Source organism: Vipera ursinii, assembly GCF_947247035.1.
Source record: "Vipera ursinii genome assembly, chromosome: Z".
NCBI classification, from domain to species: domain Eukaryota; kingdom Metazoa; phylum Chordata; class Lepidosauria; order Squamata; family Viperidae; genus Vipera; species Vipera ursinii.
The window spans coordinates 105,518,932-105,533,305 of NC_139517.1; the positions used below are offsets into that span (position 1 = coordinate 105,518,932).

General features: G+C 40.5%; 1 protein-coding gene across 1 annotated transcript in view; it reads left to right on the forward strand.

Moving 5' to 3' along the window:
• Positions 1-277: 277 nt before the first annotated feature.
• ITGA8 (integrin subunit alpha 8) overlaps positions 278-14,374 on the forward strand; it is a 147,126-nt gene continuing 133,029 nt past the window's right edge. The window contains exons 1-2 of the mRNA XM_083376432.1: positions 278-586; positions 10,416-10,540. Of these exons, the coding sequence (XP_083232558.1) occupies positions 369-586; positions 10,416-10,540 (343 nt within the window). The 5' untranslated portion in view covers positions 278-368. The remainder of the gene's footprint in view (positions 587-10,415; positions 10,541-14,374) is intronic.

Below are 14,374 nucleotides of genomic sequence, written 5' to 3' on the forward strand. Positions count from 1 at the left end.
AACCCACAAATTCGCCGCCTGCCTGCCTCCCTCACAATTTAAAGTGGATCTACTCCCCAGGTTCTTGCGCCGTTCCAGAATTTCGCCCGCAAGAACAACACCAGGGGGCGGCACAACAAACGCCCAGATTTCTTCAGAGAAGCGCGGCTGGCTCGAACTTTTGGAAGCGAATGACTTTGCGCCTCCCTCGCCAAGTTTTTGCCCGGCGGGCGGCGCGCACGCAAAGCGAGACGGTGGGACGGCGGCTGCGGCCAGAGGTAGCCCTGTGAGGCTTGAAGCGGCGGCGGCTTCCAATCCTGGCTGGCTACTTCAGACTCAGGAGAGAGAGTGGGAGAAAGAAACGAAGCAAGGGAGCTGCTGCCAGGAGGATGTGGAGGCGGCGGCGTAGGTGGCCATCGCTGCCGACTTCGTCCACTTGGTGCAGGCGCTGCGCGGCAGGCGACAGCGCTGTCCTCGCGTTGCTTTTGCTGCTGGCGGGGCCGCTGAGTGCCTTCAACCTGGACGAAGAGAAGCCCGTTGTCTATAGCGGTCCCGATGGCAGTTACTTTGGATACGCGCTGGACTTTTACAGCCCTGCACCGAATGCGTAAGTAGCGGTCCTCTTTGATGGGCGCGAGAATTGCCTTGCTTGTTTTCGCTTGGAAATTGCAAGAGGAGGTTGGGTGCCGGCCGCTGTGATTCACCCAGGCAAGTCATAGCACAATTGAGTCCTGGAGATGTCGAGTTTAGATCGATTCGGAGCCGATACTTACTTTTTTCCAGCTCCATCCTAGACGTGGTTCCATCCTCAAAGAAGAGCCAATGAAGTTTTTATTCTCATAGTCACTATTAACTGTGACCGTGCAACGCAGAACTGCACAGGTTGGCCCGGAAACAACTCCCTTGTTAGACAAGATTTCCAAATAAATGTTCGTGGCGATGGCGTATCAGAGAATGTGGATTGACGTAATTGGCACTCCGCATTGTTGAATTCAATACGATTGAACTCTGAGCAGAAAAGTACGGATTCTGTTGTTCGTGGGGGTTCTATAAATTAAAATAGTGGGGATTCTGTTAAAAATATTTAATAGAGAATAAGTGGTGGGTTTGCACCCAATCCAAACAATCTTCATCTTTTGCCTATAGTGTCAGAGAATGTAATGTAATGTAATGAGTGCTCTGATAATTGTTGTGAATGTTAGTGACAGCAACAAAATATATGCAAATCCAGCACTTCCTATCTTTTAATTGAGCTCTACTAGTGTGCTGAGCTATGGTCTTGTGGAGGAATCGCCAAGGAATCTTTCCCCTAGAGAAGATTGAATTGATAATAACTTCAGTAGAGTCAGAAGAACTCCATAAAACTGTTATGCAGATAAGTAGGAAAGTTGTAGAGGAACATTTAGCAATGAGCTGCTTGCTCTGATGTTTAGTTGCAAGCCACGTTCCTCCACTTCAGAGTTCAGGCTAGTACAGTCTTTCCCCAAAATGCACTGATCCTCTAGTCTCAAAAGATCTGTACCAAATTTTCCAGCCACATGACTGGGAATCTTGGGAGATATAATCTCCTCCCATTTGGAGGTAATCCAGATTCAACATATCGATTTCACATCTATACATTTTACCTATAAAGTTGGATAGTAACAGTTTATCAATACTTTATATGATTTAGAGAAGAACCTTAAAGAAAAATAGATTTCTTCTGTTTCAACCCTCTAGAATTTGGTATATCTAAGATTATCTTTATAGTATCCTTTGAGCAGGACTACAGCAGGTGGCAGCATTGAGACAACCTTGGCTGATCTCACCATCAGCCAAACAGGGGTCAGAACAGAGTGGTATTTTGAGCGGGACATTATCAGGAGAGTCCAGGACTGTAGAATGCAATTCCGTAGAAGACTGGAAGAATGCATTGGCAAATCATTTCCACATTGCTGCCAGGGAAATTCTTTAGATGTGTCCAAAAAAATCACAAGAAATTGAGTTCAACTCAAGAGAGTCTTTACTATTTTAATTACATAGGAAATCAAATGATCAGTTTCTGATTTTAGAAGCCAGCAGTTTTCCCACTAGTAGTAAATATATTGTGGGCTCTGTCCTTAGACATCAAAAAACAGTCTGTTGCAAACAGTGAATTATTATCATTAACATGATGAAATCAGTATAGAAATGAAGCCAGATGGTATGTATGCTTTCTCTGCTTTTTCTACCCTAAACTGCTTTGTGTTTCATAAATGAGGGGATGAATGAATATCCTTCCATGTTTAAATGAAGTCTGTGTGGGGAAAAGTAGAACTTCTATTTGTGTATTTGTGGCCTGTTTCTCTGTGGTGTCCCATTTACATCTAAACTCACCATTACAGGTAGAGGATGCTGAATTGTGAATGGTATTGTGCCCCAAGTATTAGGAATGGACATTGACTATAGAAATGTGGACATTGTGTGGGGAAATGAATCATGCAGGTATCTCAATGATTCTGAAGATTATATCCTAATTATGAAACATGGTGGCATTGAATGGATCCTAGAAGACCTCAGTGTATTGATGACCAGTTTAGGGAAGGAGTTTTTTGTACACATGCATTTCTTCAAATGGGCAAATTAGATTTAGATTTAGATTTATTGAGATTTTTATACCGCCCTTCTCCCAAAGGGACTCAGGGCGGTTCACAGGGCATAAATATAAACACCAATACAAACATTAAAAAATAATTAAATTAATACCCAAGTTAAAACCAGAATAATAAAACAAACCAATAAAAAACCCAAGTACCCCCATCAGGCCAGACCCGCTAGTTCAAATAAATGGGTCTTTAACCCGCGACGGAAGGATCGGAGGTCTGATGCCATCCGGAGCTCGACCGGCAGTTGGTTCCATAACGCCGGAGCACATTGATGGGATTTGGTGCTATATAGTCCAAACTTGAAACTTAATTACAATATGATGAATTTAATAATAGCTGCAGAAAGGATTAAAAATCAAGTGAAAAGGATTAAAAACTGGACATTTCCTGAAAATGATCAATTGCATAGTTTTTGGCTGAAATATCTAACTAGCTTATGTTCAATTATAGCTAAACAGCTTAATGAAATATTGCATAGAGGAGACATCAGAGAGAGGTTAATAACTGGCAAAACATATCTGCTTCAAAAAAAATCGAGTAAAAGGGACAACACCAGGAATCTATAAATCAACAATATGCTTGCCTTGTTTAAATTACTTACAGGTATAATAGCGGATAACACCCAAGATTATTTAGGAGAAAATAAGATCCCTCCAATAGAACAGAAAGGAGATAAAAGGAAAAGCAGAGGTATAAAATACCAACTTCTGATAAAATGGTTCTGGAGAATTGCAAATGCTGAAAAACTAATGTATATATCATCTGTGTTGATAAAAAATGTTTGATTTATTACCATATATTTGGATCATCAAAAGTCTGGAAACAACTGGTTTCTATAAAATCATTGGAATGTTTATAGAATAATAAAACAAGATTGGAAATAAAGGTTGGGAATGAAAAATGAAATGAAAAATAGGAGCTTGTTAACAATAGAAGAACCATCTACAAGAGTGACTTTATTATTTGTTATTGTCATGATCCCATTTTCAGTGTTTTTGATGAAACCAAATCTTCACTATCAAACAGCAAACACTGCAAATAAAAATGTCACATTTGCTTTATATGGATGATATGAGCTTTATGGAAAATTGGGAATCAAAATCTAGTCATTGACAAATACAGTAAGAATTTTCAGCATAGATATAGTAATTGACCTAGAGAAATGTGCTACAGAAGCATTAAAGCAGGGTACAATCAAAAATAGTAATGGAATTAAAATGCTAAATGGTCAGACCATCAGGAATCATCAGGCTGAAACCTATAAGGATCTGATTATTTTACAGTTGGATAATATCAAGGAGAAACAGGTCAAAAATGTGATTAGTAAGAAACATATCCAAAGAGCAAGAAAATTGTTAAGATCAAAATTGAACAGTGGAAACAACATTCTAGACCAGGGCTTTTCAACCGGTGGTACACGTACCACTTGTGATACATTAACACGTGGCAGGTGGTAAACAACCCTGCCTAGCCAAGTGTAGTGGGGGGAGGGAAAGACTTACTGAGGCAAGGACTTACTGTGAGAGAGTCCTCCGGAGCTGCAGAGTGGCTGGGTGAGATAAAGACCCCAGGCTCACTTCCAGCTCACCCTCTCCCATGAGAAAGGAGGAAGAGGGGTCAGAGACAGGAGAGGCTGTAAAAGGAGGCAGTTCGGGCAGAAGAGGGAGAGAGAAAAAAAGAAGCATCCAAAAGAGTTGGAGTCAGCTCTAGCTGCACTGAAGGGAAAGAAGAAGGGCGGGGGAGAGGAGAGAAGCAGGCCAAGCAGGCCGGCCATGAGCCAATCTACAACTTCTGTGGCAGCCACCTGTGCTGGCACCAACAAACAGGCAAGAAATGCAGCGGGGGAGGGGTTGACCTCCACGAGGAATGAAGAAAGGTAGCAATGAAGAAAGGCAGCATCAGCTAGAGATGAGACACAGAGGGAGGGAGATGGAGAGTGGAAGGATTCTTATGTGCTTTTGTGACTTTGAAGTTCTGGGATTTGTGCAATGTGGGCTTTGTGTTCTTAAGGAGTGTTTGGCAATTTCTATTTGGCTGAAGGCTGATGTCTCATGTTAGCTTCTATTGCTCTGCTATTGTTGGCTGTAAGTTTTGCTGCAAGGGATTTTGAAGTGCTTTTCTCCTGAATGGATTTTGCCTGTTGCATTCCTTAATTATGAATGGAGCCATTTGGGGAGGCCTTAGCCGGCAGCCAACACTTACTACATTTTTTTTTCTTCCTTAGTGTGGGCTGCGCTTCTTAACTTTCCTTTCCAGCCAGTAGCTGATTCTTAAAGGGGAATGTGCCCTTTTAAGCTAGTTCACTCAGCAGCTTGTCTTTTCTGTCTCTGGAGGCATTTCCTTGTTTGATGAATATATGGAAGAGAGAAAATATGGGGTTTTCTTTTTTTCAAATTCTTCCTTCAGAGGTAGGTGGGCATGAGAAAGAAGGAGGCAGGGAAGGAGGCAGAGAAGGAAGGCCCGCCTTAGCACTTGGCCACCAGTAGCCCTGCCATTGACTTTGCTTGTCAAAAGGTTGCAAAAGGGGATCACATGACCCTGGGACATTGTGACCATCATAAATATGAATCAGTTGCCAAGCATCCAAATATAAATCACAAGACCCTGGGCATGCTGCAATGGTCATAAGTGTGAAAAATGGTCATAAGTAATTTCAGTGCAATTGCAATTTTGAACGGTTTGTTTTTGGTCATCAAATTTTTGATACCTTGCTAGGTGGTATTTGAATATTGCCATATCCCAAAAGTGGTACAATCGGTGAAAAGGCTGAAAAGCCCTGTTCTAGACCATACCTGTGATACGAATCACTGCTGGAATTATTAACTGGGCACAAGCTGAACTGGTCAGTTTGGAGTGAAAAATAAGAAAGCTAATGACTGCTAATGAAGCCTTACATCCCCATATTGATATTGATAGATAATACCTGCTCACAAAAATAGAGTTTTCTATAGAATCCCGAATCCCGAGTGCCGCGTAACAGAGTGAGCGCCTGTTACTCGTCCCAGCTTCTGCCAACCTAGCAGTTCGAAAGCACGTAAAAATGCAAGTAGAAAAATAGGGACCACTACGGTGGGAAGGTAACAGCATTCTGTGCGCCTTTGGCGTCTAGTCATGCCAGCCACATGACCACGGAGACGTCCTTGGACAAGCGCTGGCTCTTCGGCTTTGAAACGGAGATGAGCACCGGCCCCTAGAGTCGGAAACGACTAGCACGCATGTGCGGGGGAACCTTTACCTTTACCTTTATATAGATCCAGCAAACCGTCAAAAAGGACAAGATATATATGTAAAAGATAGCCAAGAAGAAGCACTGATGCAAGTTAAAAGTTGGGACTTACTGAATATATAGGAAACAAATCATAAATATTGAAAATGTAATAAAAACTCAAATTGAACACTAGCAAGGAAAAGCACTACATGGTCAATTTCTACAAAAATATCAAGGGGAAAGTGGATAAAGATAAATCCTGGCAATGACTTAGAATAACAGAGTTGGGAGGGACCTTGAAGGTCTTCTAGTCCAATCCCCTGCTCAAGTAGGAGACTCTATACCTGTGGTGGCTAGCCTGTGGAACGTGTGCCACAGGCGGCACACAGAGCCGTCCCTGTGGGCACGTGCGCCATCACCCTGGAGGGAGGCGGGGCCTGGCTGCTCCCCTCTGCCTCTCCACATGCGCCTGCACTATCGTTCTCTTTCTCTCTGCACTGAGAGTCAGGGAGCTGCTGCAAGGGCTGGGCAGATCCGGGCTGGATGGTGGAGGCAGCTGCCAGCACCAGTCCAGGTAAGCTCCTGGAGTGATTTTTGCAGCGCCTTTTGGTGCTTTTGAAAATACTTTGTTTCCTTGTCTTTGTAGGATCCACTCAAATATTGGAATACTGCAATCATGTCTCCCCTAATCCTTCTTTTCATTACATTAGACATATCCAATGGCTGTAACCGTTCTTAGTATGTTTTAGCCTCCAGCCCCCTAATCATTCTTGTTGCTCTTCTTTGCACTCTTAACAACTGGACTCTTACTTACAACTGGAACATTAAAAAAAGAAACTGAAGGTTTTATTTTGGCTGTGAAAGATCAAGCTGTTTGAACTAATGCAATCAAGACCAGATTTGATAAATCATCCAATGATTCCTAATGCTGATTGTGCAAAGAGCCAGAAGAAATAGTAAATCAGACACTCATTTCATGTAAGAAAATTGCAGACTTATAAACAAACTTATAAACAAACGTATATCAGATAAACAAAAGACATAACACAGTTGCCAAAGTCATCTGTATAAATTATTATGTGCCAGTAATGAAAAAGTGGTAGGAAATATAGTGGAAAATGTAATTGAAAATGAGCAGATTAAAATATTGTTGGATTCCTGCATACAAACTGAGAAAGTTTTGGCTCATAACACACCATATTTAACTGTGGTTGAAAAGTAGAAAGTGTGGATAATTTATGCAGCAATACCAGCAGGTAATAGGATAGAAGACAAAGAATTGGAAAATATCACAAGGTCTTAAGATCTGAAAATCAAAATGGAAGTAAAGGATAGTCTCTTATTGATCTAACAAATGTTATTAAAAGGAAGATTTTTGTACTTGTAATTGTTTTGTACTTATAAAAAGTGGTTCTGAAAAGGACATGAATAAATTATCACCTAAGCCTACAAAATATTACTGAAATTGAATTTAGAAAACAAATATATACATATGACTTAAAAAGAAGAGAGAAAGGAAGTTTTTAAAAAAAATGTTTGAGCAATAATTTAAAAGAAAAAAAATCCCTTAAAAATAATGAATTAGAAGTAACTCTCTGTAAAGATGATAATTTCTAAAAATGTTTAGAGTTTTAAAATGAATATAACATTGGAACAAGAAGTTTTCCCTTTGGTTTGTTGGTTAAAGAACTTGAAAGTGTGTTGTGATTTTTGCTATTATAGATGATGACAGGGCAGAAAATCTAATCAGTGAAAATAGAAAGATGTATTATTTCTCACAATGGGAAAAAAGGATGGAGGAAAATGGATTTGGTTGGGATGGCAATGTAAACTGTTTTAAACAAAGAAAAGATTTTACTCGGTCTTATTTCCATTGGGAAATCACTTCTGGTTTTTTATGCTTGAAATATAGAAAAAAATGAGATCGAATAATCGTGTACTTACAGAAATGGCTAGTTTAACTAAATGTATAGCAAAAAGTTAATATTTCACTACTATAAAGAGTCAGAAATCAATGTTTTCTTTCTTTCTTTTTTATCCTGCATCTCCATTTTAAAATTTTTATAATCCTTTATGTTATAAATAAACTTTAATGAAAGATTGGAAAAAAAATAATGTGGAAGGATTATGGCATAAACCGTCGTGGTGGTCCCAGGGGTTATCGGCACACTGGCTACCATACAAAAAAATCTTGTATGGTATTTAGAAAATCTGCTCATGGACAAAATTTCCATCTGTTTAATTGTAAAAGGCTACACTGCTTGGATCCACACATAGGACTATGCCAATACATGATGACATCCTAGGTTCTTGGAAGAACTCAATATATATGAAGGCCAACACTAGTTAAAGAACTGTCAGCTAAGGCTCTCCATTGAAAAGATAATAATAGTAATAATAGTGAATCAATAATAATTAAATAATGGTGAAAATGGTGAAAATAGTGAATAGTTGATAAGTGAATCACACACTTAAGTGAATCTGGCTTTGCTATTGACTTTGATTGTCAGAAGGTCACAAAAGGTAATCACACAGTTGCCAAACATCTGAATTTTGATTATGTGACCATGGCATGCTGCAATGGTCGTAAGTGTGAAAAATGGTCATAAGTCACTTCTTTTCGGTGCTGTTGTAAATTCGGCTGATCGCTGAATTAATTGCTGTAAGTCGAGGACAGAATTCTTGTAACCATTCTGTAAAACGTTGTACCCTTTGTCTAGTAGGTGAAGAAGGAAAAATGTATTTAAAGATAAAAGAAAGCAAATGGCTTGCTTAGAGCAGCTTTTACCTATTTGGGTGTCTTCTATATAGGTAGACTACATCTTTCAGAGATGCCAATGCTTGTTGAGAAATTCTGGAAGGTGCCTGACAATCTTTATAGCAGCTTTTAAAACTAGGGACTTCCCCATTTGGAATTCAGAATCTTCAGCCCTTTAAATCTACTTATCACACACTGGGGAAAATGTTAAGGTTTCCATGATAATTTAATCCTTCATTTGAATGTAACTTTCCTGGAATAAAAAGTAAAAAAAAAATGCAATGCCTTTAAAGGAAGAATAGTTGAATGTATCTTTCCATCAATGCTTCCTACATTTCTCTTGGAGCACACATTTACCCTAAAAAAGACATATAATCATGTAGCTGTGTGCCAAAAATAGTCTTCCACTTCACTACTAAACAGTAAACAATAATGGTGGGACTAGCCCTGAACCCAGTGATCTGAGCTAGAGAGAGCCTGTGCCTCTCTAACAAAGGCCCAGGGAGATAATGAGAAAACATTGTTTCTCAGCACTGGTATTGCTTCTTCTCACCTCCTAAAAACATTGTTCTTTAGTGCTTCTTCAGTGCCATAGATTTGACAATCTTTGCCATTTGACAAATATTATTTGGGATTGGGTTTTTTATATTTGCTTGTTTGTTTGTTTGCTCTTGCTTTGATTGATGCTTTTCTTTTCCTGACTGAGGTGTCAGAAAAGGACTTCTGGAATCAGATCCCAATCAACAAAGCAACTTGCCTGGGCTCTTTCAGATTCATACTTAGTATATTGTTGGAGCACACATTTACCGTAAAACAATATACTTAGTATATTGTTGGAGCACACTCAACCCTGACAAGACTGAGTGGCTGTGCGTACCGGCATCTCGGGATATTCAGGATATCCCATCTCTTTCTATGGGGGGCTGAGTTATTACCCCCCGTAGATAGGGCTCGCAACTTGGGAGTCCTCCTACACTCACAGCTTTCTTTAGAAGACCATATAGTAGCTGTGACTAGGGGAGCCTTCGCCCAGGTCCACCTGGTGCGCCAGTTGCGGCCCTATTTAGACCAGGATGCCTTACGTATGGTCACTCATGCGCTCGTGACCTCTCGTCTGGACTACTGCAACGCTCTCTACATGGGGCTACCCTTGAAGACCACTCGGAGGCTCCAACTGGTACAGAATGCAGCCGCGAGAGTTGTGTTGGGAGTTTCCTGACACTCCCATGTTACACCTTTGCTCCGCGAGCTGCACTGGCTTCCAGTTGTCTTCCGGGTGAGATTCAAGGTGTTGGTAATGACCTACAAAGCCCTACATGGCATGGGTCCGGAATACCTTGGGGAGCACCTGCGGCCGGTACGCCGGTTCCCTCCGCCTAGTACGCTCCCACAGAGAGGGCCTCCTCAGGGTGCCACCGGTCAAAGAATGCCGACTGGTGGCCCCCAGGGGGAGGGCGTTCTGTGTGGGCGCGCCGGATTTATGGAACCATCTTCCGGTTGAGCTCCGGATGGCGCCTGACCTCCGATCCTTCCGGCGCGATCTAAAAACTTACCTCTTCGAACAAGCTGGCCTGGCCTGATGGGATGGGGTTGGGTTTTATTAATGTGTTTTAACCTACTTTTTAAATGTGTTTTAACTTATTGTAAGAGTTGTGGGCATTTTGTTTAATCTTTTTTAATTTTTGTATTTTGTCTTTTAACATGTACTGCCCTGTTCACCGCCCTGAGTCCTTCGGGAGAAGGGCGGTATACAAATTAAATAAATAAATAAATAAATAAATAAATAAATAAATAAATAAATAAATAAATAAATAATAAATAAATATTTCCCTTGCCTCTTTTGCAGAGTAAGTGTCCTAGTTGGAGCTCCCAAAGCCAACACAACCCAGCCAGACATAGTGGAAGGAGGAGCCGTCTATTATTGCCCTTGGCCAGCTATGGAGTGCAAACAGATCCCTTTTGATAATAAAAGTAAGTAAATTGTTTCTGTATCATCTGCATGGGAATGTTCAGCCAAACAGGGCCACTGATCATTGTCTCAGGTGCATGCAGATTGGATGTTCCTTTCATTATGTCAGTTTGTCTGATCTAAATCAGTGGCTCTTTAGAGAAGACACAATTCTTGGATAGTGTATATATCGTATCACCTTGTGCAGAAGAGTCCCAAGAGAAGTAAAGTGATGTCCAAAAGTTGGACTTATATATCTTCCATCTTAGCAAAAGTGTATGATTATACTTGATTAGACTTAAATGGAATCTATTTTATTCACCTACCCATTTAGGAATTAAATTTTTAGTTCATTTAGTTCATTTTCCTCCAGATTTTTAAATCTCTTCTAAAAATTGCTGGACCAGATGCAACAGGCCAAATTATGGACTTTTTTGGGAAGATATACAAAGCATCTGGAAAATAGGTATACTTATTATATTAATAAGGGACGCGGTGGCTCGGTGGGTTAGGAAGCTGAGCTTGTCGATCAGATGGTCGGCAGTTTGGCAGGTTGAATCCCGAATGCCACGTAACAGAGTGACCGCCTGTTACTCGTCCCAGCTTCTGCCAACCTAGCAGTTCGAAAGCACGTAAAAATGCAAGTAGAAAAATAGGGACCACTACGGTGGGAAGGTAACAGCATTCCCTGCGCCTTTGGCGTCTAGTCATGCTGGCCACATGACCACGGAGACGTCCTCAGACAAGCACTGGCTCTTTGGCTTTGAAACGGAGATGAGCACTGGCCCCTAGAATTGGAAATGACTAGCATGCATTTGCGGGGAAACCTTTACCTTTACTTTATTTATATTAAATGTCCTGTCTGCATATCCACAGTAGTATGGGGCTGTTTATTCAGAGACTGATTCTCCTGTAATACTTCAAACACTGTGCATTTCTCTCAATCACTACAGAAAGTGCTGAATGGAGCCATCTTCTAAACAAATACAGGTAGTCCTTTACTGCCTCATTTAATAACTATTCAAAGTTACAAAAGTGTAACGAAAGTATTTGCAACCAATCTTTGTCTGTTTGCTCATTCATTCATTCATTCATTCATTCAATTTGTATGGCCTCTAAACTCAGTACAGGTGAACAGGTGAACAATCATAAACAAATTACTATTACATAACAAAAAATAAAATAACACAAGGAGCATGTTATAATTCGTGGTTGTTAACACAGCCAGCAGATGGGATCTGTCGCACACTCTGAGTACCAGGTCCGGGCACATAACCAAATCTTTAAGACTGTTAGGAAAGCCAGCAGGGTCAGGACCATCCTAATATCCAGAAGAAGGATGTTTTATAGAATGTGTGCTATACCAAAAAAGAAATGTTTCTTGGTCTCCACTAGCTGGTATTCCTTGGATGATGGGATCTGAGAGCACACTCATTCTGCCAGACCAGATTGGATGGACACAAAAAACTGGTATAAGATGGTTCTTCAGATAATTTGGTCCTAAGCCATGAAGGTGACTAGCCCCTTGAATTGCATCTGGAAGCACAATGGCAAGTAGTACAGGCCACTGAACTAGTGCAAAGTAATCAGCCCTAAAAAGAGAATGTTGGATAATCCCATGCATTCTGCATCAGTAGAAGCTTCTAAATACCCTTCAAGGGCAGCCCCATGTAGAGCACATTGAGTAATCCAGACAGGAGATCACAAGGGCATGAGTAACAATGTGCAGGGCTTTCTGGTCCAGGAGTGGGCACAGCTGGCACATAAACTGAAAATGTATAAATGGTTGCCATCTTCTTTTCCAACAGGGGCCATGAGTTCAAGTGGACACCCCCCCCAGATTACTTATTAGCGCTTTCAGAAGGAGTGCCACTCCACCCAGGACCAAAGATAAAAGGTCCTTAGCACCAGAATGTCCATCATCCAAAGCCACTTAGTTGAACTGAAGTCTATTGTGACCCATCCAGGCCTGCACAGCCTCAGGCACTGAGACAGGAAGACCATGGCAAAACTCTGGTGGCTTGGGATGGAAATATAAAAGTGGGTATCATCATCCTACTGATGACATCTCACTCCAAACCATTGGGTAACTTCACCCAGTGGCCTCATGTTGATATTCAACATGGATCATCCCTTTCTCCCCTCATGTTGATATTCAACATGAGGGGAGAAAGGGATGAGCCCTATGGCACTCCATACAATAGGGTTGGATCTCTTTTCTCCTGTCCAAACTGACTAGACCTGACCCCAGAGGAAGTAGGAGAACCAGCACAGTAGAATGCTTCCCACCTCCAATCCAAAGATGGTTCAAAGGGATACCATGACTGATGGTATCAAAGGCTGCTGAGAGGAAGGATAGATACACTACTCCCATCCTGCTTCCACCAGAGGAAGAATTTGTTCTTCCTCTCCTGAATTACAACCGAAATGGGTCCAGGTAATCTGTTTTAATCCAGAGTCCTTTGAATGTGAGCACCTTCTTACAATCTTCCCTAAAAGGGGAATGTTAGAAACTGGATGAAAGCTATCTGGTTTAGCTAGATTGACAATGGCCCTTTAAGATCTGGGCATGTCATCAGGCCCTTAAGAGAAGACAGGGACATCCTCACCATTAAAGAAGAGTTAATCATCTTAAATTAGGATTGTCCCTATATTCTATCATTATATGACTCCATTCTTTTGTTTCATAAGCAGCAGAGTTAATAGAGAACATGGAAATAAGATTGCAAGTCACAGTCATGTGATGTCTTGTTTAATGAGTGGTGATTCATTTAACAATCAAACAGGGATTGATCTATATGTTGAGATTATATGATTTTTCACTTAGTGACCATGCAGTTAGCAACAGAGTTACCAATCCCAATTGTAGTCTCCCTATGCTTTCACTTCTCTGTGGACATGACTTTCTTTCTTTCTTTCTTTCTTTCTTTCTTTCTTTCTTTCTTTCTTTCTTTCTTTCTTTCTTTCTTCTCCATCCATTCATCCATACTTCCATCCATTTATTCTTCTAGGCCAGATTATATTTGAAAAGATTAAAGTTATGGAAGGAAATGTTTTACCTTAGTTTTTAACTTGCCATGGATCTACTAGGAGAGAAACATAACTCATTTCTGCAAAGATCCAAAATGGAATATCTGTCATTCTTGATTTTTTATATCTCCTTGTTTATATGTAATTTCTTTTTTGTTGTTGTTTTAAATACATATTTGATTTTATACAAGTTGGTTCATCATTAGCTTCTAAAATTAAAATGTACTTAAGGTTGGGATTTAGCAGCCTTCTATATAACAAGTCTTCTGCCCATTAAAAGCATAAAAGCACCCAGTTTTGCATGCATATTTCTCTCAAAGTAATGGAGGCTGGATGGAAATTAGCAGAGGAATAATATGGATCACATCCAAATGCCTCCCCCCCAACAGATGGTTCTTATTTAATTAAAGGGAAAACACATTTGAAACAACTTGTGTAGTTTCTTTTCTGTTGTTTCTGCATGGCCCTCAAAATCCATTTATTGCTAGTGTCTTCTGAAACATTAAAATGGAAAGGCTTTAATTTAAACAGATCCAATTGTTAGAAGTGACAGCTAGGATTCATCAAGTCCAACTTAGTTTTTTCTGGTGCTTTCGTGTGTGCAAGAGTGTCCCCACACTCATTTTGATGTCACAACTTCTCTGGAAGAAAGAAACAAAATCAGTACAGTAAGCCAAGAGCTTAGACCACTTAATAGCTTTCAGAATAAATATTCTCCTGCCCATAAATTAACCATTCAGAATTAAAATCCAAACATAAAACAGCTGAGAAACAGCATCTTACCCTGTAAGATGCAATGGATTAGATTTAGGTCAATCTTCACATTC